At 40.2% G+C, this 25939-nt stretch overlaps 2 protein-coding genes across 4 annotated transcripts; both read right to left on the reverse strand.

The window, feature by feature from the left end:
- Positions 1-1116: 1116 nt before the first annotated feature.
- LOC309706236 (proto-oncogene tyrosine-protein kinase Src-like) lies at positions 1117-20641 on the reverse strand. 2 transcript variants are annotated; one of them, XM_082532577.1, is made up of 13 exons: positions 20157-20640; positions 11622-11967; positions 10108-10207; positions 9229-9246; positions 8403-8501; positions 8038-8141; positions 5725-5874; positions 5486-5641; positions 5127-5306; positions 4872-4948; positions 4607-4760; positions 4331-4462; positions 1117-3896 (listed from the first exon to the last, which is right to left on the reverse strand). In XM_082532577.1, the coding sequence occupies exons 2-13, from the start codon at positions 11893-11895 to the stop codon at positions 3688-3690; spliced, it is 1653 nt and encodes a 550-aa protein (XP_082388703.1). In that variant the 5' UTR covers positions 11896-11967; positions 20157-20640; the 3' UTR covers positions 1117-3687. The 2 variants fall into 2 exon arrangements, with proteins under 2 accessions (XP_082388703.1, XP_082388704.1); XM_082532578.1 differs by lacking the exon at positions 9229-9246 and having other exon boundaries at positions 20157-20641.
- A 1009-nt stretch (positions 20642-21650) lies between these two features.
- On the reverse strand, positions 21651-24997 carry manbal (mannosidase beta like). Of its 2 annotated transcripts, none has more exons than XM_082534058.1 (3): positions 24837-24997; positions 24309-24496; positions 21651-22116 (listed from the first exon to the last, which is right to left on the reverse strand). In XM_082534058.1, exons 2-3 carry the CDS (start codon positions 24456-24458, stop codon positions 22006-22008), a joined length of 261 nt encoding a protein of 86 aa, XP_082390184.1. In that variant the 5' UTR covers positions 24459-24496; positions 24837-24997; the 3' UTR covers positions 21651-22005. The 2 variants fall into 2 exon arrangements, with proteins under 2 accessions (XP_082390184.1, XP_082390183.1); XM_082534057.1 differs by having other exon boundaries at positions 24309-24492; positions 24852-24996.
- Positions 24998-25939: the final 942 nt, after the last annotated feature.

Raw genomic sequence — 25939 nt, forward strand, 5'->3', positions numbered from 1 at the left:
AATATGATAATGGTCATATATTTAATATAGTCATGTACTTTTTAAGTGTGCTGCCAGTGGTTCACCTGATTTTACAGACTTTGGTCACAAGGTGGCAAAAGTGTGGAAGAAGGCAGTTATTCCACCATGTGCTTCTTGATCTGTTTTATGTTTTTAAGTTGGGCTTGTGGTTGCTTTTGTACCAGGCTGGAGATGCATGAAGGACAGTGATGGTAGTCCTGTGTAAAGTAGTTGCTGTTGGTGTTAATGACCAGTATTTGCTGAGCAGGCTGGAAAATTCTTTGTGGCTTTGGTGCATTTTTTATGTAATTATCTGGCCATATTATGTCTTGCTGTGTGGTTCAAGGTCCAAGAAGTCTGGGCTTTATTTTTGGTCGATGACATTCTAGCATTTCATTTGTCGCATTATGGAACTTTATATTGTAAGATAAAGACCCAATGAATACAGCATATTAACTTTAGCTGATCCCTTAGAACTCCAACCTCTCCCCTAAATAGGTTCACTTCCGGCTCAAAACCCCCGAAGTGAACGATGCCAGGATTCTAGCGCTTTAACTTTAAAAAGCCGAATTCAAAATCAGGTTTCTTTATAGTGGCTACTACATCTTTCTTTTATATACAGTTTATGTACGTTGAAAATAGTATAGAGATAAAATACAAATGAATATATCTGAACATACAGGGTTTACATCAGATAAAAAAAAAATCTAATACTGTAAGCCCACTGGCCTAAATATTCCAGAAACTGCAGCACACTGAACCAATGATCATCACATGCTCATGGTGCTGCATACTGACAACTTTATGAAGAAGTTAATGAGTCATAACAAGTAGTGTGACACACAATTTTGTAATCCTAAGATAGCACACACACCAGCACACACCCTTATCAAAACACATTTGAAATATAATTTATTGCACATTTAAAGATCAACATAAAGTGGCACAATACCTATTTCAATCTTGTTACATTGGAACAAAAAAGAAAGAAAGACAAAAGAAGTCCTTACAAAATGCTCACACCTTCTGTTTATGATCATAGTTTGTTTTTAGAACAAAATGGCCATAAAGTTGCAGGAATTTCAGACTGAAACTGCATAGATTTATAAAAAAAAAAAAAAGAAAAAGAAAGAAAAAAAGACTGAGACACTTATTAAATATAGCACAGAAAATCCAATCAGACCTTGGCATTACTCATACTTGTCATGGGCCCACTGACATTGTCCCAATGACTTGCAGGCAGTTCAGAGTGTCAAAACAAATTGGGATTTACCCTTTCTAAAAGAGGAACATACTATTAATATGTTCATGGAAAGATATACATAAATATCTCAAGCCCAATTCTGAATTGTCTTTTGCAGAAACAGAGGCTTCAAATAGAACATGGCTAAAAATAAAAAAGAAGAAGAAACATTCCTTAAGCCCCATGTACAGTAGCATCTTATTAATATTTTGGGAGCAGGCGTGTCACTGTAAAAACCTCAGCATGGAGGTGCAATGAAAGAAACTATACAAAAACAAATTACATGATAGTCACAGTCATTTGTTTAAGATACTATTTACATCTTTGACCTCATTTATCATGTCAAACCATCGCATCACAACCCAACTTCCCTTTTTTTGTGGTTTCAGAATATTAGTCATCATTAACTGTCACTGGATCATATTTTCATGATATTCATTTTATTGCTGTATGCCTCCTAGTTTGATAAGCGGCATTGTTGTTTTTGTTGGCAACAACCTCCAACTTTACACTTGCTGTTCTATTGGCTACTTTATGAAACAAATCACTGCAAAATGTGTGACATCCAACATAACCCTGCCATTTAGTGGCATACATGGTACAGCTACAGTATGTACAATATGACAGTGAGAACTGGCTGCAGTGGTTGAGATGTAAAAAAAAAAAAGAAAAAGAAACATAGTTTCAGAAGTCTGTATATGATCTCCGGGCCTGACCTGAACATGAAGTAAACAGACACATGTTGATGTAAAGTATAGCATAAATACAAACCCAGCCAATGTTCAAGAGAAGAATGGCACCAAAAAAACAAAAAAACAAAAAAACAAAAAAAACAAAACAAAACAAAACAAAACAAAACATGCTAACTGGCTTCATAAATCAACTTTTATATTTAAGTCATAAACACAGTTTTATTGGGGTTACCTGATCAGAGTTTTACAGTTTCATTAGGGCTGCCTGGTTGCATATTTCATAGGGACGACACATGTGAGGTAAATGAAAACCTGTCTTGTTGAGCAGTTTGTTTTTACTTGCTAGCATGGAGTTTACTGGGGAGTTTTAATTTCAGAAAAATCATAGTATGTTTAAAAAAAACCCCACAACAACAAGGAAGCCCCATTGATAATAAAACAGTATATACATGGATAGCAGTAAAGAAATGTGATTTGTTTGGCACAGGCCCAAAGAGGCTTTTCCCATCCTGACTTTGATATTTACCAGTAGTAGCATCATCAACCTCTTAGTAGTTCACATAAATGATGGAACTTTTCCCCTCACTTATGGTTCAGAGATATTCACTGAAGGTGGCCTTTAGTGCCACGGCGACAGTGCTTATTTCAATGCAACTTTCCAGTTAAATTAAGTCAATCAAAACAAGCACTCAGACACTATCTGCATCAAAGACACTTTTAATCAAGGTTGGTTCCAGCAGGCTGTTTATTATGTATGTCAAGAAATACAGCTAGAAAAGGACAGGGTGATGATTAAACAAGAGAGAGCCCTCAATTGTTAATTTAAGTTACCTAATTTAAGTGTTACAGAACCTGCCTGTTGAGTACATTTACCCTGGCACTACCATTATGGCTATTTTAATAGCCTGTCTATTGAAAGTCACAGAAAAATCCACAAAATAAAGTGTTGTCAGATACTTTTGTCTGCCACAAAAACAAAACCTGAAACCACAGGACGAGTACTGTCCAAGTAAACAGAAAAATAAAGATGCAAAGTTGAGTTCCAGAGCTGAGTTATTTGGAGACACTTTGAAGAAGCAGCACTTGAGAAAACTGGAGAGAAATGCTGAAAGTCAGACAGAAATAGAGGAAGAGGGGAAGAAATGAGATAAAGGATTTCAAGAGAGACAGACTTTCCTTTGGCACCTGAGCCACAGGGGCAGTGCTCTTCTGTGGGCGGAAAAGGTACCAGACGATGGTGTAGAGACGCAACAAAAGAGGGAAAGAGGGAGGTTTCACTAAACAGCTCATGCCTGATTGAAATATCCTCCCTCTTACTCTCTTCGACAGGAGCTTTATCTTTTCTCCTCTTGCCCTTTCTGTAGATCCTGATTTGATTCCTCCCACATCGGTCGTATCTCTCCAAAACATTTACCCGCAAGTTTAGTCAATCGATTCAATCAGAGCCACAGTCAGTCCAGCAAGAGTTTGCCTTCTACAGCTCAACCTCTTTACTGCAAGAGAAGTAAACAGTGAGTTCTTGCAGAAAGGAGGTTCTTCAGGTTCTTCTGTAGAAGTTCCGTTATGGCACATGAGGGGACTTCTGCCGGTTTCTATTTCGGTTTTACTTCCACAGATGAATCTCAAATTCCTCACAACTGAGTTTCACAGGCTCAGATCCTTAAACAGGAGCTCCTCTGAGGTCTGTTAGTGCAGATCATTCTGTGCTGAGGCCCTTTCCCCTTCTCACCAGGTTCAATTCGATATACGGTTCTATAGGTTCTCCCCAGGCTGATACTGGGGTTCTGTGGAGGTGAAGTAGTCCTCTAGGAAGCCCTGCAGGTACTCAAATGTAGGCCTCTCTTCTGGATCCTTCCTCCAGCAGGAAAGCATGAGCTCATGCAAGGAGCTTGGGCACTCTGCTGGACAAGGCATCCTGTAGCCACGCTCCACTTGGTCAAGCACTTCTCGGTTAACCATACCTGTCAAGAAAAACAGTAAGTTAGATTTTTGGACAGAAATCCTTTTGTGGTATGGCTCTGATCCAGGACCTTCCCAGCCTGCAGGGGTGGGAAGCTGGTTCAGGCTGGGATGGCAGCAGAAACATCCTGATCAGTGAGCAGAGCAGATATCAATGACAACAGCTGATCAAGTCAGATGTAGCAAGAAAAGGAGAAGATTTGCAGTAGTGCAGCAATTGTGGGTATGCTAAAACACCTTATATGGTGCAACTTATGTGATTTGCCTATTGGATGTGTAGAAAGGTATCAGCTAGTTTTGGTCAATTCTGTCTCACAGCGCAAGAGGTTTATCAAATATTGAATTATTTTAAATCATACAACGCGATTTATTTTTTTTATTTGAATAAGAAACTGAAATTATTATGTGGGTTTATCCTGTCAGGTGGAGCTTTTACCTGGATAGGGAACTCTGCCTTTAGTTGCCAGCTCTGTGAGCAGCACACCAAAGGACCAGACATCTGACTTAATGGTGAAACGACCATACAGAGCTGCCTCCGGTGCTGTCCATTTGATTGGGAACTTGGCTCCTAAGAAAACATTATGAAACTCAGTGTGGCATGTTATAAACACTTTAGGACATCTTATTCTTATAAGTCACTTTTTCTTCTGTAACCAAACTTCTCTCTCTCTGATTTGAGTGTAAATATTTTAAGTAGGAAGAGGAGACTTACCCTGTCTTGCAGTGTACTCATTGTCTTCAATGAGTCTTGCCAGACCAAAGTCAGCCACCTTGCACACGAGGCTGTCTCCTACCAGGATGTTTGCAGCACGCAGGTCCCTGTGGACATAGTTCATCCTCTCCACGTAGGCCATGCCTGCTGCAATCTGGAAGGAGAGAGGACGAGAAATTTAAATTTCCATGTAGTACACCTTTTAGTATTGAATTCTTGGTGGTTAGATGATGCACTTAAGCACACTGATCTTTTGTAGTTTTACCTGAGCAGCCATGTCTACCAGCTGAGGCAGACGAAGCAGCTTTCCAGCTTCGCCTTTAAGAAAGTCCAGTAAGCTGCCTGTGAACACAAACCCAATATTATTTAATTTACGAAAACCTAAGCTGATAATATGTCAAATGTAAACATCCCTTTCCCCCTTTTTTGAACAAGAATTAGTAAAGAGGATTATGAATTTGTCCGAGTATCAAGCAGGTCTGAGAACCATCTCTTGACACAGTCTGCTGTCATGCGCTACCTTGGCTCATATACTCTGTTACAATATAAATGGGCTCCTCAGACACAACGGCGTACAGCTGGACCAGCTTTTCGTGCCGCAGCTTCTTCATGACCTGTGCTTCTTGAAGGAAGGCCTCTGGAGACATGGTGCCGGGCTTTAGAGTCTTAATGGCTACTCGTGTTGTACCGTTCCACGTACCTGTCAGAAGCCAGACAAAAAGACATTGCTTCTACAGTAAACTGCTGTCCTTACTCCTCTTAGTCCACCTACTCTCCAAATATAAAAGGTTTCCTAGTTTTAACAAGAAAGGGTAAATGATGCTCATGTTGCATCATAAAAGTTTAACCCATCTGCTAAGGTATGTTAGGGATTCTTACCCATCCAGACTTCTCCAAAGCAGCCCTGTCCCAGTTTGACGTCAAGGCGGAGAGACTCTCTGGGGATCTCCCAGGCATCCCTAGCCAGTCCCTGCGTCTGAGGTTTGGTCACTGGACAAACATCTGTTAGAGCGTGGCACAGTCCATCAGAGTGCTCTGAATGAGGAAAGGTTAAGAGTTACCATCAATGCAGTTGACATTTCCTAACTTTTGGTGACTACATGCACCCGAGTACTTACTGCGATAGTGGAAGACTAGCTGCTGTAGGCTGGTGAACTGGGTGCGTGAAGTGATGTAGAAACCTCCGCTATCCAGTTTCCTGATTTTGTAATGTTTAACATTAGCGCCTTTGGTGTTATCATAATCCAGCACTGACAGGCAATACGCCCCTGTGAGCAAGACAAAAACAGACAGACAGGTTAGAACAATAAAACCACATTGCTCCTGGCCCGTCTGGCAGCTGCTCTCTGGAGTTTCCTAGCAGCTGCGCTTTGGCTATTTAAGACCCTGCTGGTTGGATTAATGGCCAAATAACTAAGCCTTTGTCCTTATCCACTGCCCACCACTACAGAAAGTTTCATTAACCTTGTTTTGTCCAACAGTTTTTCACAAAACTACATTTCACAAGAATAATGATGACAAAATAGCCGATTAGGTAAAAACAAACAAAATGCAAATAACTTAGAAATGTGACAGGACTCAAACTTGATGCGATTTAAAAAAGGACTGAACTCACTTAGCAAACCTAAGCTTTACAGTGAGACATGAAAGAAAATGAAAAAAATCAATTGTGTTCGATCTGGAGTTTCACTGACTGACCTATTCTCTCATTAGAAAGAAACTCTAGAGCAGGAAAGACAGACTTCCCCAAGTGCATCAAGCAAATGTACCAAATCATTACCACCACTATAGTACTACTCAAGTACATTCACTTCCAGATTTAAAACTAAACATGTAAAACTGAATTATCCTTTATTCATATTCTGAAAGCTAAAGAGCCTTTACATGATTACAACTACTACAGCATTTAGCCACTTCACACCATTTCTTCTTAGGTATGTGACATGAGAGAGACAAAAACCTGTCAAGAGCTCAGAGGAAAGGTTTCTTTAACAGGGTCACAATGTGAGTGCTTGTAGCCTGAACCTTGAATGATAAGATTCATCTTTTTCAACATGCAAGAGGCATGTTCATGCTCATCTCTGTCTCACTGCGAGCCTCACATTTGATATCTTATACAGAACACACCCAGAGGCCATGGCATCTTCTGCCAACAGCTCCTCCTATTCTCCCAAATCCTCCCCTTTTTCCTACAAGTGTTCACAGTTCTCCCCTCTTCTCAGTGTGTGTGTGTGTGTGTGTGTGTGTGTGTGTGGTGGGAGAACATGGACCTATAGCCGGGGGAAAATCCAGCAACCTTCTAAGATGACCTAGTTCTGGCAGAGTGATTCACCCCTATCCATTCACAAGCCCAACCCATTCCAATCTTTTCCTTTTACTTCCTCCAAAACAGCCCCCTAAAGAGTCAGTTTACGTCACAGGGACCAGATCTGAGTGCAGACTTTCAGCGAAAGATGCAAAACTCTGCCACAAGCCCAGAGAACAAAGACACAGCGCCGCAGGCCAGTGTGAAAGTTAACAAATGACTTAATTAGCAGGTTCTACCTCTTTCAAATTGAGTCCCTGAAGATCTACTTATTTCAAAGCACATCTGCTACTCTGTGTAAGCCTCCAGGGAGGCAGAAAAAGTGTCATCGCTTTATTATTTTGCCCACCTCACACATTTTTAATGTGTGAAAAATTAAGAAATCTTGGGGTTTTATTAAACATGTTTTACAGAGACAGTTTTACTAGATAGTCATGGAGTGTAAGGAAACAACTGAAAAACTGATCATTTCACAATTTCATTACGCCAACAACTAATTCTTGTTTTAATTATCAACTTATCAGCAGTTTTTGCCACCTCAACTAATTGCTTAGTGTGCGAAATGTTTAAAGGGGGGAAAACATGAGCCCATACATTTGTTGTGCTTGCACTGTCCCACACCAAAATGAAAACGGCACATTAAAGCATTTAAAAAAAAGCTGAAAAAAAGAGAGCATCTGCATTTTACTTAAACAATGAAACCACTTTAGCATAAAAATAGTTTTCAGTGGAAATCTTTTTAATGTCTTCGAATCCCTGCTGTCAAAATGTCAAATCTCATAGTGTATGTATGATATAATTTTTATTTATTTATACTTGGGAGGCCTAAACACAGTTACAATACATTTTAGAAGAATCATGTTGATCCACGTTTTGCACATGTCATCAGCCTGAAAAAACGAAAATACGCCTGCCAAAAGCCTGTTGGTCAAATAAAGAAATGCCACTTTGTGCAGGTCGAACACTGCTGCTAGATAGTTTTAATGTGAGAAAAAAAAAAAAGCACTCAGGCTGATTTAATGCATCATTACGCGACTGCAGACAGGCAGAAGAGCTAATTGTTCTTGATAATGGTTCATGATAATGACTGTAGTCTCTGAAGTGATGCAAATGTCTGCTCTCTCACCTTTAGTAGTCTCGCTCTCCCTCACCAAGAAAGTTCCTCGTCTGTTCTGAGGGTTGAGAAGGAGCCTCTCCGAGTCACGTCGAGTGATCTTCCCAAAATACCACCTGCCAAAGTGGGCCACAGAGAGCGAGATCAGTGACGAGCTACTACTGAGCAGCTGGAGCAGGAATGCAGAGCTACGTTTGGATTATATGTATGAACTGTATGTCAGTACTCTTTATTTGTAAACATGGCCTTATCATGCATGGATCATTAAAATGCGTGCAGAGCACAACTACATGCAGGTTCTGCACTGAAAACCAGCTTTAGATGTAAATAAACTGCAGGGTAAATCGCATGAGGAGAACAAAGAGTGGATAACGTACTCTTCTGCTTGGATGGAGTCGGATGGAGCCACATAGTTGCTGGGGATATAACCGCTCTCTCCAGTTGTCAGGGAGCGAGCGAGCCACCAATCCCCTTCTCTGTGAGGGAAAGAGAGAGACAGAGAGATGAAGAGAGAGTGAGAGTCAATCACGAACAAAACTGAACAAGGCAATTAGAGATATTTAAAGTTTATTCAAAATCAGCACCATATTTCATTGATGAGGAACAACTTCTACCTTGTCTTTTGCTCAAAGACCCAAGAATATAAGAAGCTAAAAAATTTGATTTAATGATGTAAACTGAGGGAAACTGCACATGTATTGGGGACCAGTTTGAGCTTTAGTTTGTAGGAAAGACCGTGCATTCATTTATCAATGGCTTTGGACTTATGGGATTTGTTGCCAATGAGAAAAAACTGAACATTACTGGATTTATCCCTGAAATATTCCAGTAACTTTGAAACAGTGCCCTCTGATATGATCCATCCAGTTAAACTTCCACATCATTTGACTGAAAACCATAGTGCCATTTACACTGCAAAAGTGAAACTTAAAAAACCTCATCCCGCAAAGTTGATAGGATGGAGTTAAGAAAAAAAAAAATTGGTAAGATGGAAAATAAATGCAGGCAACCTTTTATTCCACTTGTCCCATCTTAGATTCAACTTTAGCTCTATGTAGAAACATGCAATATGTTTTATATAGGAGATATAGAATTAGTCCATCTCTATTTACCACTTCACGATGAAGCAAATGCAAGGATCGCAGGGACGGTGAAGAAAAGGTTGCATGAGGGTTTTTTTTTATTGCATTAAATATTACTGACCTGAAGCTGTACTTTTTCCTAGGAGAAACCATGAAGCATGAGAAAGAAAGAGAGGGAGAGATAACAGACACAGCAGACACATCAAAATGCAGCAAGGAGACACGGCAAGGCACGCAGCACGGCACAGACAGATAGCAGACGAGCTGCATAAGCTGTGGGATTACACAGTGGGCTGATTTAACTTTGATTTTCCATTTCAATGTGGGATTCTAATACTATAGGAGAGTATGAATATATTTCATTTATCTTCCATAAATGTCCACTTTAGGCCTTAGAAATACAGCCTGGCTAAACTCATCTAACTACTAAGCACTGCTTTGTAATGCTTCATTATGTATTTATTCTACTTTTCAGCCCAATTATGTAGTGCCAGGCTCTCAATAAATACCAGCAGAGCAGACTTATAGTAGGAAGTTATAGAAAGAGCTCATAGGAAAACAAAAAATTGTTGTGATTGTAAACACCTGCAAGAGAGTTATGTTGCAGATGTTTAGCTTAGAAACAGCAGCTTGAAAAAACTCGCAAAAATCACCCCCCCCCAAAAACACAACGTAATTTCACTTGAACCTGTTTTGTTTTGTCCTGTTTCTATCTATATCTCGGTACAAAATGCTCCCTCTGAAGTCTCTTAAAAGATTATGATGATCACAGTTGCCCATGAGGAACAGAATGCATTAGCGCAGAGCTGTTCTGCTCACTTTTAGTAAACAGATGGGAAGGATCGACAGTTACCAGATCTGACTATCACCGCGTGTTCATTCATGTCCACATATGTGCGCGTCACAGATCACGTGTGCACCAAGAAATCTGTTCATTCACATCTCTGTGACTGTGTGGCATCACTACTAGAGTTAGAGTGGGATGACTCTTGATTCTTACGTGTTGTTGACAATCTGCAGCCGGTCCCCTTTCCTAAAGGTCAGATCAGATGCTGTTCGTGACTCATAATCATACAAAGCCACAAATGTAGTGACGCCTCCTGAAAGAGACCACGGAGAAACAGAAACGTTCATTTGGGGAACAATACAGACACTGAAATAAAGACATTTAGCACACAAAAGGGCATTTCCACTTAAGATCAATGACACTGGTTTAACAGAGCTGGGAAATTTATTTTTTAGGTACAATTTGGTTTCCCAGGGATCTAAAAACAAGGTAAACTTAAAAGCACACCACTGTTCTGCATTTAATTTAGCAAAGATTCCCTCATCTTGTCTCAAGCCCAAACCCTCTCAGGCTGTCGCCAGTCAGTTTTTCAATTAAATTTGAAGAAGAAAATCATCAGTTAAAAACCAGTGGAATAATAAAAATATTATTCTAATAATAATAATAATAATATATATATAATGAATAACGTGTGTGATTTTTAGCACTGTGACCTAGCCCTTGAATTTTCAGCTTTTCAGGGTTGGATGTTAAGGTATTCTACTGCTGCTCTGAAAATGTATCTAATGAAAAATATTGACATTCAGACAGCATCTGTCTGACCGCCCTTGAAGGACAAAGGTATGATATTAATGGGGTTCTATGTAGCTTTATTTAATGAACTTGAGACCTAAACTGGGGAATTCTTCAGCCGATCATTGATTGGCTCATTAGGTGCGCAGCAGTAGGTTGCAACCAGCAGAACTGTTCTTCATATACCAGCAGGCCTTTGCTCTCTGGATGGAGCAACATTAACCCAGCCATCTGGCTGGTTTAGGCACATTACAGTTTAAATATATCCAGTAAATAAAATATGGACAGCGTGACATGTGGTGCTTCAAAGACGAAAAGAAGTTTTTAAGTCTGGCTCTTAGATAGTGAGAAAAAAAAAAAAAAAAGATGCTTTTAAATATTTTTCTGTGTAAATGTGACTCATTATGAATCAGATTTTGCTTCTTCCCCCCCCCCCCATCCACTTTGGGACTTTTGTGATCTCAAACTGAAAGCAAGTCCGTAGGCTGACAGAGACATCAAAGTTCTCGTCAGATTTATTGAATCCGTTTCACGACCACATTCACACAGGCAGTTAGCTCGTGTTGGCATAAAGACTGGAACCAAGAGAAACAACAAAATCTGCCTTTAAAAGCACTTCTAAAAGCTCACTAATTATACAGGAGGTTACTGTTTGTTCCCACTCAGTTCTTTCATATCAGGGTACGATGTGTTTCTGTTTCCTGCTGCATTTACTTTATTTAAATGTGGGACTAAAGCTTCACAGTAGTTTTACTTTACACTTTCCAGAGTCATCTTTCTAATTCTACTCTAATGTTTTATATGTTTATACAATCAAAAAAAGGTGACTTTTTAAAAAAAATCTTGTCTTTTCATGGCTTGTTGTTAAGAGGCGCTACATAAATAAACTTGTCCACTTTGCCCCAACTAACCCATTATGATAATGTTTTTCCTACCTGACAGAGGTCCTCTATGAGGTGATGTGACAGTTCCCGTGTGGTCCACTCCTCCGAAGAGAGCCAGCTCGGGAGTATTTGTTGGGGCGTGCTGGTGCTGCCCTTGATGCCCCCGCCTGCCTGTTCCGACGGCAGGGCTCCTGTTGGGTGTTTGGGTCTGCTGGGCGGGTCCCAGGTGGTGGAAGTGCCCGCTGTCGGAGCCTGTGCCTATGGTACCATCCAGGCTCATGGAGCGCTGGCCCGGCTCCTTGGGCTTGCTCTTGCCCGCCCCCATGTGCAGACCTGGGACCAGAGCCAATGATGAGTAAGCAGCACTTTAAGGTCCGAAGTGGCTTTGCTACTGCTTCTGTTAATCAATAAAAGTCAAATACATGCCATCACTGTATACTGTAGACCATGTACACTGCTATAAAAAAAACAAAAAAACAAAACAAAACCCTACAGTATCCCAATTCAGTAAGTGTTTATTTAGTTTTTTTTTTTTTTGCAATTTCATCCAACATCTCTGCCATCATATCTGCCAGTCCTAGCAGCAAAATTTGACTCAGAGGCAGGCATATGAATGAGGATATTCTTATTAATATTTAAATGCAGTTTGACCCACAAGCATCCTAATGCTTTAACCCTTAATTATTGATGCCATTTCAGTAGACATTTAATACAGTGTTATTTTTAAATACAGTGTTCATTTTCTTAATTGTTTACTAAATCTGACCATTTCAGTGTGACTGTACAAATGTACATTTTAAAGATGACGATTAAAAGAAAAATGAAGTTCACTCAGGAAAAGGAAGCGACCCCATTTCAGTTTCTAGCCATTCACTCTCCTAAAAGAAAAACTCCTCTTGCTTCTAGCATCGCATTCATTTTAGCTCTCCCGGTCTGCTGTTGAGTATCCTTGGAGCTGCTCCAGGTTCAGTTAAAACCGTTTAGCATGCAAATACTCCACGAAGAGGGCACATAAAAACACGCATAGATTCAAGGTCGTTCCTGTCTGATTCAATCTGTTTTGAATCAATAAGCATTTACGTGGAAAACAAAGCTTCAAACAAAGGAGCTGTGGGCCGTACTGAAGCCGTGTGTTAATGCTGCTGAGTTGACAAGGACACAAACAGTTTCATCTCCAACAGGTAATTATACTGCTGCTTTTCCTTCACATCCTCATGTCAAATACATTTATTACAGCCCGATAAATGCAACAAGTCAAGAGTGCGCCTTCATCCCGAGTGCAGACAAAGACAAACATGCTCAGACAGTCAAGTGCACCCACAGAAAGTTAGAGTGCCTTGTTCACACACCAAGACCAATCCTCCCCTCCAGGCATAGCGGCGTGAGTCACTGCGAGACCGACTATTTCAAGCCAGCTGAAACAGAGACAGTCACACACACATGAAACAGTCTTGTTCCTTTGGAACCGAGACCGAGTGTGTGCGTTTCTGTGCATTAGCAGCTGTTCCTTGGTCTCTGGGAAACTAAGCTCAGTCGCACACTAACACCCAAACACAGTTGTGTCTCATATCCTTTTTCCAGCAACCCGTGTATCCTTATGAATGTTTCCAACACACTTGTGTTAGTCTGACAGACAGGACAGAGTTTTATTAAAAGGGAAAGAGGAAGGAACCGGCAGCGGCTGTAAAAAGAACGCGTAGGTGGTTGTTGTATACTGCAACGCAGACAGCTGAGGCTTAGTGGGTGTTTTAAGTGTGATGTGTGACTATAACTTAATTACACAGGTACGGGAATCCTCAAAGACATCCAAGGCTCCCACTGTGAAGCTGTGTTGGCGTGTAAGCTACAATGCGTGTGTGAACGTACACGAGCGATTTCAAACACGAGCGCAGTCGTGCAAGCTTCGCTTCAGCCCCTGCCAGGATGTAATTTGGTGCAGTGGAGGGGTTAATGTATCCCATGGTGCAACACTGAGTCATACTGAGACAAGCTCATAGGGCTTCAGACAAAGATGGACAGGGAAGTGGGAATTGTGTTAATCAATTTAAAGAGCTATTTTAGACATTGGCAATCAACATTATGGCCAGTTGCACTGACCGCCTCTAATGATCAACATCCGCCTCAACGGAAAAAAAAAGAAGAAAAAAAAGGTAAAGATAAGATACATGTAAAGTGGGCCCTTACCACACGGGGAAACTTTTCATTTTGTCCTCTGTTACTTCGATATGCTACTAGGGGATTCCCTAGAGGATTGAGCCATCAACTTCCCAACTGGTGAATGACCAGTTCTGCCTCCTTAGACACAGCTGCCCCTAGTCAAACTACATCTGTGTGACTGGAAATTTATGAAAACTTCATAACATCCATATTGTTATGTACACCTGTTCATCAACGCAAATATCAGCCAGTCACATGCTAGCAACTCATTATGCATTTAGCCATGTAGGCATGGTCAAGACAACGTGTTCAAACTGATCATCGAAATGGAAAATAGCATGGCTGTTTGTGTCACATGGACTAATCTGAGTATTTCAGAAACTGCTAATCTACTGAGATTTTCTCATAGTATGGTTAATGGTCTGAAAGAGAGAAACTATGCAGTGAGTGGAAATTCTCTGGGTGAAAGTGCTTAGTTGATGTCAAATGCCAGTGGATAATGGCCCGGCTGCTTTGAGCTAATTGGTAGGCAACAGTAACTCAAATAATGACTCGTTACAAAGGTATTTGGAAGAACCTCTCTGAAGCCACAAGACGTCAAATCTTGAAGCAGATGGGCTATAGCAGCAGAAGACCACACTGCAAGCACCACCTTTCAGTTAAGAGCAGAAAGCTGAGGCTACAATTCGCACAGGCTTGCAAAAATTCCAAAAACGGTCTGATGAGCCTCCATTTCTGCCGTGACAATCGGCTGGTAGGGTCAGAATTTGTCAAGCACGGATCCACTCTGCCGTCTATCATAGTACACCTTTCTTGTCCCTCACTCGTTACCCGTTATTGTGGTCTATTGCTGATTCCACAGAGGAAAGACATTTTGATCTCAAGGAAATCAGTAATGCCATATGACATGTACCCATGTGTGTCACACATGCCAAATTTACATTTCACCACTTCAACTTTATTAGTATATGCACCACAGTGAATTTGGAGACTGCACAGATATCTCCCTGGTGGTAAATTCAGCAGGGTAAGCACTCGGCAGAGGAGTTCAAGCCAACTCTGATTCGCTCATTCTGGCTTTGATAGCCTCAAATGGATTTGGAAGACGTACTAATCATTAGGATCAATCTCAGACTGATGAGGAGAAGTAATGATTCTCACACACAGGTTTAATGTGAGCTGCAGTGTCCAGCACTTAGTTTAGTACTTCGCAGAGCAGCGTACAAACCACAGCGCCCTCGGAAGCCTCAAAGCCGGCGTGTTTGTGTAAACAACAGAAGTAGCTCTGTAGCAGAGCCTTGTGCCTTTTCCTAATATGGTGTTGCAACGGCCTAATATCAAGTGGTAACATGTGACCACATTAGCATAGGGGTATAAAATGAAAGACTATGGATTGGTGAGAATGGAATTAGACATTGTAGAGTCTTGCAAAAGAAAAGAGTAAGTAAGATCTGGAAAATATGTGAGAGATGAGGTGAAGTTGAGTTGGCAGTTTTAGATGAAGCAGACTGCACTACACACCTCGACTGCAACAAGAACAGGCACCTGAGCAGCAGGAGGGCAGGGTGGGAGGAAGGAATAGAGGAGAGAGAGAGGGAGGAAGATGGAGCAGGAGAGCTCCATTTTCATGGTTTTCCAGGACTAGAGATGCAGACTGAAAATTTCTTGGACTATTTTCCAACTTGCAGATCAATGGAAAAAACAAGGAAATGGCTGACGCTACACAAGCAGATTACTGACCCCAGTGTTTATGAGGACGCCAGATACAATTACAGACCATTACATATTGCACTTTGTCTCATGGAAGATAATATCTTGTAGTGGATCAGTTGATGTGACCTACTTCACAGACAGGAGTGTAACAGTTATCAAGGTTTACTCTATATACCTCTACTTTTGGCCCAAACATTCAGTTCATACTTCAGTTTTTCTCTTTGATGAGATGAACAACAAAAACAATAAAAAAATAAATACCACAGGAATACCCTCCAATATTCTGATATAATTCAGTCATTATCTGACTGAGCTTTAAGCATCGCATTAAACTTGCCAGTACAGGAAGGTGGAAGTGCAGCATGATATTGTGAACGTTTTTGTCATGAATCTTGGTTTCTGCGGTTAACACTGTCAACAGAAAGAAGATCCTGGGTCTTTCTGTGTGGACTCTGCATATTCTTCCTGTTTCCATGCGAGTTCTCTATGGAGACATGCATGGAGTTTGATTAACTGATGAATCTAGGTGTGAGTATGAATGGTTTCTGGTCTCTCTGTTAACCCTGCAACAGATTGGTGACCCGTCCGGGGTGTACCTCTCCTTATGCTCCTGGCCCCATCACAACTGGTGTTAATTACATTTTTAGACAAGTTCATGACAGGCTCAGCAGATTGGCACAGAAGTGAAGACGTGCAAACCTGATCTGTGGGTTATGGGTCATGACCAAATCAGAAGAAAAGCGGTCAATCTAGCAAGAAGGCAAAACAGAATCTCTTTCAAACAGAAACTCATGTTGCTTTGCGCCAAATAATCATAATAATAATATTAAAAATACTTTTCTTTAATTATTAAAGAAAGTTGGCTTCGAGCATGAATGGATAGTGTCTTCTCAAATTTGCAAACTTCTTAAAGCTGAGGTAAGCAGCTGGGATTTTTGTGGCACTCTTTCAGTATTTTTTTTTTTTTTTTTAAAGGTTCCACATTTGTTACATAATATGTGGTTTAAATGTCAAGAGATAGAGTAAAGACATGCTGTAAGGTAAGCTCTGGATTGTTGGATTTCTCTATATTATATATAGGCCATATATAACCTCTTTAGCTCTCACTGTAAAGTCCACTGAGATACGTGTTGTTCTCAATGGAGACTATATAAATAAAGTTAAACGGAATTAACCGGTTCTTGATTTGCCTTGTATGGAGAGTGATTCTAAGGATTTGATACCCTATGAATCTAAACTTTCTGCTCATCAACAGGGAGCAAAAGCTGTGGAGAAAGCAGAAAAAAGTAAAGGAATAATAGCCAGCTGCCTAAATGGAATGCAGGATATAAAGTAGACAAGTCCTAACACCTTTCATGCTCTTCAACTGCATCGCATCAGGCCAATATTTGTTTCAATTTACATGTGCCCCAATATGACTTTTTATCATTTTCATATCCATCTTGAAAGACTACTGAATGATTCTGTGCATACTGAAAGACTTTATGCTGCACCCTGTCCATACTGATTCCAGTGTAAGTGACAAGGGGGTCAAAGTGCACAGTTATCCACAATGCCAGTCATACCTGACATTTCCTCGTGTGCACAGCAGGTCAAAGCTGGCCTTTATCAGTAAATATGTTCAGCTCTTCGATATTTTTGTAAGGGAAAAACATCTGTTTTCCCCAAAGAATGACTTGGTGGAATCCCAACTTCAACCTCATCCCTACAGAGCTGACATTTTCTGCAGTCAGCTGTGTTGCAGCTTTGCTTCCTCAACGCAGTTGGGATAGATTGCCATTGACATTGCTGCTGTGGATTAGCTTTTAATGAGAAAATACACCACTTTTGTTTGTCTCCAGGTAGCATCCATCTGTTAAACCTTTAAACTTGTTAATCTGTTAGTCCTACTGAAATTCTGCATTGTAATTCATTGTCTCACGGATATCTTAATCTACACACACTCAACAAAGCACACTTCTGTGCTGTTTTTCTGCAATTATTTTCAAGCCGAATCCCTAATTATGCAGCCTTTACAATCATTGTAGCCCCCACCCCACCCCCACTTTTTTTTTTACCACCCTTTGCCCGCATCTCAACAAGGAACCATTGTTTGAGAAAACAATGACAAAATTTAGTCCGAAAAAGACTGGAAGATATCCACTTCACCAGAATAATAATGCAGAAGCTGTAGATGAGCTTCAAGTAACCTTAATGCTTTCTTGCACAGAATAAAAACTGCAGATGTTGTCTGTTACATCAACTTAAACTGAAATAGTAACATAACCATTAAATCTTTGATCATCCAATAACAATATTCTCTGGTGTACAGCATCTTTACCTATCTCTTCAGTAGACACAATCAAGTCCCTAAATGTTAAATAGCATAATTAGCCATAATGCAAAGGACCCATCCTAAGAATTTCTGACAAAATGACTGCTTTAAAGCACTACTTACAGTTGAGGAGTGTTTTAGTGCAATCATTCTCATTTTTGTCATTCTTATTTTGCATAGGTTGCCAAAAAAAAAAAAAAAAACAACCAAAAAACGTTTGGAGTTCCATATTAACCTTCGTAATCCTTCATCTAAGGCTGAGCTCACAAGCTCAACATGTCTGGTCAGGCACATAAGCACATTTGGCCACGACAAACCTCACTGAGTCACAACAGACGGTAACAGTTGCCACTGTGCTGCAGAGAGGAAAGACAGCTCCAGCCAATGTTTCAGCTGAATGGGAAAATTACGGTTTGCCCTTGGGAGGGGAGAGGAGGGGAGGCGAGGGGGTGGTGGTGGTGGTGGGGGCGTAGTAATGATGGTTCCTCAAGATTAAAACGAGAGGAAATGTGCACATTAGTGTCGCTGTCTTATTCCCATATAGATGTTGCATGATGAACAATGCAGTCCACAGATACATGCGTAACGTACAGATCATCTATATATAGCAAAAGTCAGAGAGAGAAAAAGACAATGCAGTCGCATAACTATCGAGCCTTCTCCAATTTTAGTCCTGTAACTCCCCAAATCAGATTTTCTGTGTTTTTTTTCCTCCCATTTCTTTTTATGATTAAATCCCACAGACTTTGGAAAGTGAAAGTCTCTGTCTAGCTGTCTCAATTCATCTTCCCTCTTCCTTAGAAGCCAACATACTCAGCAAAGGCGAGGAAAAAAAGCAGTGGAGGAAGATAAGTGGAGAGGAGAGGGGCACTGTGGCACTCAGCTGATAAAACCCACTTCCGCCCATCTTTAACTAGTGGCTCTGGCAGCGAGCGATCCGGACTAAAAGGAACAGCTGCTGTAGCCGGATTAATTTTACAGGACATCAGTCGTTCAGTCTACAAATTTATATATCTTATTAATGACGCTGTGTCATTCTAGGTCATTTACACACAGCCTTTTTTTATTATTTACAGGATTTTAAAATAAAGTCGGGGTCTGCTTTTTGAATCTGTTCTCTTGAAAAAGTCATTTTACACACATACTGTTTCACAACAGCCTGTCTGATTGTTAACTGGCAGTCAGTTAATCAGTTTTAATGAACAACTGAACATTAAAGAAGCTTTCACTTCTGTCATTTATTTCTGGTTTTCTTTGTTATGAGAGTAAATTGATGTTTTGGACGGTTGACTGGACAAAACAAATGGTATTAAGACGATATCTAGGGTTGTTGCAACTTGTAAAAAAGTAGACCTACATCATTAAAAAAAATATATTTTTGCAGGCCTATATCAAATTTCAATCTTTCACAGCCACATGAGGGGATTATGATGCATTTTCACCCACTTCCTGCACTCTTTTTGCTTGAAATGCACTTGTAAGAATTCAACAAGGTATTTAAATGTTCTTTCATAATTTGCTAACATAATGCTTGCATCTTCATCCAGTGATAACATCCAATACTGAGCATTCCCATGATTCAAGCCAAAAACCTGAATCCCCCGCCGTAAGGAAATAAGCTGGAGCTCGTCCAGAGCCCCCAAACCAACTCTAAATAGATTAACCACATAATTAAAACTCTATTTCCACGGGATTAAACGCCAGTTGTTGTGAGCAAAGCTGCTATCAAAGAAACACGGGGTGGGGTAGTAGCTGCCTACAGGATCAGCAGCTGTCAAAAATGATAATGTCTTTGCTATTAGAAAGAATCGTAAATTGAAATCAAAAACGTTCACTGTTCGTGTTTGCTAAACAGATGCCCACAAGGCTCGTAAACAGTGATTTGTGAATGGGAACCGGGACAAAAATAATAATAATGATGAAAAAGGGACAATGCTCCAGTGAGTGTCGTAGGCTTTGGCTCACATACAGCGCATATGCGGCCTGATGAACCAAAACAGGTGCTGCTACAGCTCCATTTTGAATTTCGATGGATTGTTGGCTTTATTTTCTGTGCGCAGCCGATTTGCTGCGTCTTCCCGAGTGTTCGTGATGATCGCCAAGACAAAAATGAGAGATTTGCACAAACGCTTTGCATTTTGCGGGGCGTAGTAAATCGTCAACAACCTAGCCCTGGCACAGACTGAGTGGCACTGGCCAAATGTGCGAGTGAATGGCCTGTGCAACAATGAAAATACAAGTCAGTGAAGAGGGGGGTAGCTTATCAATCCCTGTGTGAAACATCCGTGAGAGAAAAATGCGCAGCACACATTTTTTTTAAGAAAAAAAAGAAAAGCCGACATTGAATGCCGAAATAAATCTGCATTATCGCACTAAACTGCTACGAGCTCTAATTAACTTACCTTTGACGCGTCTTGAGATTTAGCCCAAAAATCAGAGACGCGCAGCGAGGAACCGTGTTAGATCCGAACGGCTGTCCTCATTAGAAAAATAATGGAATCGGATGGCCAGTTGCTGTGGAAACCCCGGGCCAGCCACGAATCCCATTTAGCGAATTTCGGCAAAATCACAGGAGGAGGAGGAGGAGGAGGTCATGACGGGGACTGCTTTCAGGAGTTGGGGGCACAGCTGCCGAGCGGCTGCGGTGGGCCGGGCAAACCTGTTCAGCTGGGAAGGGTCGGCGGCGCGGTAAATTGGTGCGACGAAGCAGGAGTGGTGTAGTGTGGAAAAGACATGCCTCGTGGGGGGGAAGGCACTAGATAATGCATCACCAACGAAACACGAGAGCGCAAATATGGGGAGGCTGGATTTTACGCAGTAACGTCGGGAGCATTCACCACGTCACCTTGCGTAACTCGACGCCGGCTGTTAAATTCGCCGCGGCGTTGACAGAAATACCCCCCCGTTTGGGTTTTCCTAATATCTTTTTATTAGTCACGACTGAAAACATTCTTATAATAAAGGTAATAAGACACTACGCGCGTGCCCTGTATGTTTACGTCTGTCGTTTGCTGAAAAGCTCCATTTAGCCGACTGGGAAAATTGGTTGCTAAGCGACACACACTTCCCTAATGGTAAGTTTTTGCTGGTGCAGTGATACCGGAACCCGGTCGGCGTTTAGCGGTGTTTATCATCCATCAGCTGATATCCTCTCCCACACTCCCGCATCAAGTTTCCAGTAGTTGAAGCGGAGAACTGAAACTACTTCAAGGAGAAGTAAAACGTACAATCCCAGTACTTTTTTCAATGACACAGTCAACTAACTTGAAGATATATTCAAGCAGAGGCACTATAATGTAGGCCCATGTCGCTCATAGAACCCTCGGAACTCTGCAATAGCTGATATTGGAAGTAGAATTCCCAAAAGCTTTTTAATTTCACTGGTAACTCTATACGTGCAATTCTTATGTCCCAGTAACCTTTGAAATGAAAATTAATTTAAAAATAACTGCCCAGATGCACATCAAGATGGCCAGAATTTGTCTGGAATACTTGGATTAAAATCAAGACTTTATACAAGACAGTTCATGTAAAATATGTGCAATACTACCGCTTTAATAAAATGCTAAATGGATCTAAACGAGGTAATAAACATCCCAACCAAATGGCTTTCTGAGGGCATCAACGATTAGCAAAAATCTGATCACTGTTTATCTCGGAATTTTGAATACATTTAAACATACAGTCGTTGTATTACAAATTTAGAGTGAAAACACAACCTAGTACTTTTGGACAATGTGAGACTTTGGTGTATCATCTATGGCATTATGATTTACTACACCAAACCACAGTTTTATAAGGTATGTGTTTTGTCATACAGAAGGCTGGGTCATGATGTCCTTCTCATTTCTTTACATGAAACTGAGGTTTGGCAATTACTGTAAACTGCTAAGGTGGATGGCTGCAGAACACATTTATTTCTTCCTTGTTATTAACACACAATTCAACCAATGATATTCAATTGTTACAAAAGAAAATGTATAAAAAACACAACCAATGAAATACGGTGTGTAACTAAATAAACTGTTGGTAAGCACCATGATAATGAGCTGTTTTTGTAATGTGTTGAACAGGATGTAGTTGGTCCTTTTCTTGTGCCTCAAATTCAACACACCTCTTTAATTTTTTTTTAATTGTTTTAAATTAGTGCTTATACTTGTAATAACGAAATTCTTATAACATTGGCAATGACCCAACACACATTCTCAAGGTAATACACACACGCGCGCGCACAGACATGCACACAGATATTTATCGCTTCTTTTTGCTCTCTTTCTTTGGTTTCTGTCGAGGCTGAGGTGTTGGTCCTTTAGGTTTCTTTATCTGTTCAGCAGCCTTTACGTCAGTGGACTCGGCTTCCTCCTGCAGAGCAAACACAGAGCACCCTGAACAACCTCCAAAGGAACAGTCTTTTCATTTGTCCTTGGCACTCACTTAAGAATGGAAATATAGTGATAAAAGTCCAGCATTTTACAACCATAACTTTAATAAAATAATGCAAATATCCACAACAACATACTGCATAGAAGTAAAAGCAATGGACATTGTACAGTGCAGTGGCCAGTGGTCAGAATAGAAGAGATGGAGGCAGATCACCAGAGTGCCGAACCCTGGAGCAGCTGAAAGAAGGATGTAGCTCACAAGTTAGAGGCTATTTAGGTCACTTTACATACTGACAGCCAGTTGATTCATGTATAACTAGTAAATATAATGCTAATGTCATTTTATTCATCATTTTTCCCCCATGTTGAACTTGTCATAAAGAGTGCGTTTAATTTGACTTCTTATCCACATGGGGTAAGTATTATACATTTTCAATGCTGTTTATACAGTTTGCAGTTTTCCATCTCTACATTAAACTATTGCAGTATTAACAGACAGTTGAATGAAATTCCCAGACAAATACTGTACACAGCAGACAAAAGAAACTGACATTTTTCAGCACTTTTTATTTTCTGCCAGCCTAGTTTCTGTGAGTGTAATCTTTCCCATTGTTCTGGTGGGTAAAAAAGATGAAATGGCGACATACTGTGGAGAGTAATCAGTGCATCTGATAATGATGCCTGAAAATAGAGTAATTTGACAGTGGATTTAATTGCTTTTGTCTATAAATAATCTCTCCTGACAGTTGTTATTATGGAGATTGTGAAAGTAGCCCCGTCTTCACAGACTTTCTAAAACAAGAGACTCAGCACTACACTTGCTAAGTGGCGCCCAGTTTCTCTGCATTTCTTTTTAGATCAACTTCTAAATGTGACAGGCAAAATATAATAAAAATTTAATTATTTTACTTTCAGTATTCTAATGTTAACATTAGCTGTTCCATAGTATAACTACGTTAATGTGTTTAACTCATTGGAAACCATAATGTAATCAATTAAACTCTTCTGTGACATAACAAAAGACATATGATGGATCTGTGTGGTGTTACAGCACAGCCTCTATACCATATATCACTCTAAAGCAGAGTAAAATAGCCTAAAAAGTGTAAATTAGGTTGATGATTACACATTAATATCTCCTTAAAAATGGGAATAGAATAAGTTAACTGTGATGTAACAAATGCGCATGCAATTGTAGACATTTCCTAATGTATTTCTAATACACCTACAATTTTTACCCCCTCAAACTCATACTGTCATTCTAAGAATGAAGAAAAAAATAACATCGTGTGTAACAACCGAGAATAACAGTTGTTGGGTGCTCATGAAAGAGAAGAAAAACATCAGGATGGGCATATGGTGTACAGTGACAATTTGACTCAACTGTCTGCATTGTGCTTCAGTTCTATTGATTTGTGCATCCTTCTCTGTTTCACCTGAGCCCAGACTTATTCACATCCTTCCTGTGATGCTCAATGAAACCAACCTTACCCCAAGCTAAACCAGAGGGGAGGAGTATGCAGAGATCAATGGGTTACCGAGCTCTGTTAAATTTAATGTCAGAGTGTTCAGTGTGATGAAGATGGCTCTCTTTTAAGCTTGTTATAAACCATTGTCATGAGAATTTGCATGCATACAGTGTATGAATGTTTTTTTAATATTTGGTCCTACTGCTTTTACACTGAAGGAACTGCAGCTACTAAAACACAGATTAGAAAATCAATTTGTTCCTTTTGTTGGCTATTCATCACTAAAACAACCTACTCAGTCAGTAATTTTACTTTCACTTTGGCGACAAACTGAAATGAATTCACTGTCCCTTTTATTAAGTTGGAGGAGAGTCTTAGCCGTGCGTAGCATTTACTTGCACCAAAAGCCTCACAGCTGGATTGTGCAGCTGAAATAAACTGTAACAACAAAACCACACAGAACAGTAAAATAAACATAACTGGAGATGAAGCATACATTTATTTTGACCACAGAGAGTGCTTGATGATCACGATTTCAGAAATGTTGGGCTTTCATGTCAACAGAAAACCACAGTTACCAAAGCCGGTGGATAACTGCTCTAGTGATACTCAGATAACACAAAGAAAGCCTGACTATGCAGAACTTCCTTCACAGTACACCCCTCAGGATGGGCAAGCAAGCACACCTCTCTATAAGACCCACCTGTTCGTGGCCCTTGGATGAAGGGAAGATGACAGCCAGGATGCAAATAAGCTGAAAGATAGCACCGAGAAACAACCCATAGCGCAGTATGCTTTCTAGCAGGGTAGGCTCAGGGATCTCTGGAGTGGACAAGTCCAGTTCTGCAGACATGATGACCCTGCTCTGTTACGCTTCCTCCGGTGACCTGCCTGTGAAATCAACGTGAGCAACGGTAGAAGAAAGACATGTAAACCATTAAGTGACGACAGGGTGCATTAAAAAGAAAGAGAGAGAGAGATTATGTGTTGAGATGTTACTCTGCCTCATAGCGGCCACTTTTTAAACAGACTCTCTTAAAAATGTGAATGAAACAGACACTCTGCTCCACTGTACTCAAACGGACTAAAACATAAACGCATTTCATGCTTACTTTATATATTTACTTTATTGTGGATACGCCTAGCTACCACATACTCACAGCGTTACAATGTAGCGAAGCACTTTGGCAAGACAGTGTTCGAGAGCGGAAAGTGGGGGGAAAAAGCTCACCAGTGATGGAAGTACTTGCCTCGTTTTACCGCTACAGGAATGCAAACACCAAAGTCAGTTCTTCTAACGTAAAAAAGCTAAAGTAGTTCACAAAGGGAGAGAAAATAAATCACTTGTCGGAAATGACATCATAAATCCGCCATCTCCTTCCGCTCCGATAGAGGATTGGCTTGAAAACAACACCCTCTAACGTTCGTGGAGAAGAGTTTTTATTTATTTTATTTTTCATATTTTTAATCCTTGCGGAGAGATTTTATCCACAGTGAACAATAAATAAATTGAAAAGACAAAAAAAAAAAAATCTAAGATAAATTTGGTGAAATAAATGTCATCAAGGTGGCAAACGCTTCTTTTTTTTCTCCAAGCAGAGTTTCTGTGCTTCACCAGCGATGATGCATGGCTGTTTTAGAGCCACTGCTTTACAGGAAATAAGTTTCCATCCAAAACCTCGAGAGGTTTTCACCCACTAAATATTTTACAGCCTCGCCTCAAAGATGAAGCGTAAAAGTTAATAAGTGTTGCTAATCAAGATAATTACCGCCAATATTTTCTCTCAAGTGTGCTTTTTAGTATTGCTGCATGTAGTATTACTGCATTTCTATGCAGTTTTTCCAAGTTCATATGAGCACGAATGAGTCCTTTCACACTCTCGTTTTCCCTCTTTCTATTGCAACGGTTATTAAAACCGTTTTATGTCATCAGGTTTCTCCTTATTTACTTCTGTAAAAAGGAGACAGTCAAAATGTGAGTCATGATATTAATACGTGAGTTCAGATGCAAAATGCTTTTAATACCTTTTAATTGCTGCCACCTACATTGCAAAATAGCTTTCCTGTTTACAATCAAATAATGGAATAATTAAACCCGAAATAAATCTAAAACAATATTTTAAACATTCAGCTTGAAATTATCTTTGCAGAGAATGAAACAAAAAGGCAGTAAAAGATGCCACTCAACGAGCCTGGAGAACTTTTCCTGAAGACTAATTTAAAGAAACTACAAGAAAGCTGCCTAAGAGAGTTCAGTCTGTGTTGAGGAAAAAAAGTGATCATACCAAATATTGACTTTCTTTCAAGCTGATTAGAACTGTGCAACCTCTGTTT

The sequence above is a fragment of the Aulonocara stuartgranti genome, assembly GCF_965226115.1.
Source record: "Aulonocara stuartgranti genome assembly, chromosome: 5".
NCBI classification, from domain to species: Eukaryota; Metazoa; Chordata; class Actinopteri; order Cichliformes; family Cichlidae; genus Aulonocara; species Aulonocara stuartgranti.

Excerpts from the sequence above, each read along its gene's own strand:
- LOC309706236 (XM_082532577.1), bottom strand. The coding sequence starts at position 11,895 with ATGGGGGCGGGCAAGAGCAAGCCCAAGGAGCCGGGCCAGCGCTCCATG. Across the intron at positions 10,208-11,621 it reads TCATAGAGGACCTCTGTCAG|GAGGCGTCACTACATTTGTG; the intron begins GTAGGAAAAACA and ends GGTCTCTTTCAG. Across the intron at positions 5,307-5,485 it reads CTTTGGAGAAGTCTGGATGG|GTACGTGGAACGGTACAACA; the intron begins GTAAGAATCCCT and ends GGCTTCTGACAG.
- manbal (XM_082534058.1), bottom strand. The coding sequence starts at position 24,458 with ATGTCTGCAGAACTGGACTTGTCCACTCCAGAGATCCCTGAGCCTACC. Across the intron at positions 22,117-24,308 it reads CATCCAAGGGCCACGAACAG|GAGGAAGCCGAGTCCACTGA; the intron begins GTGGGTCTTATA and ends TTTGCTCTGCAG.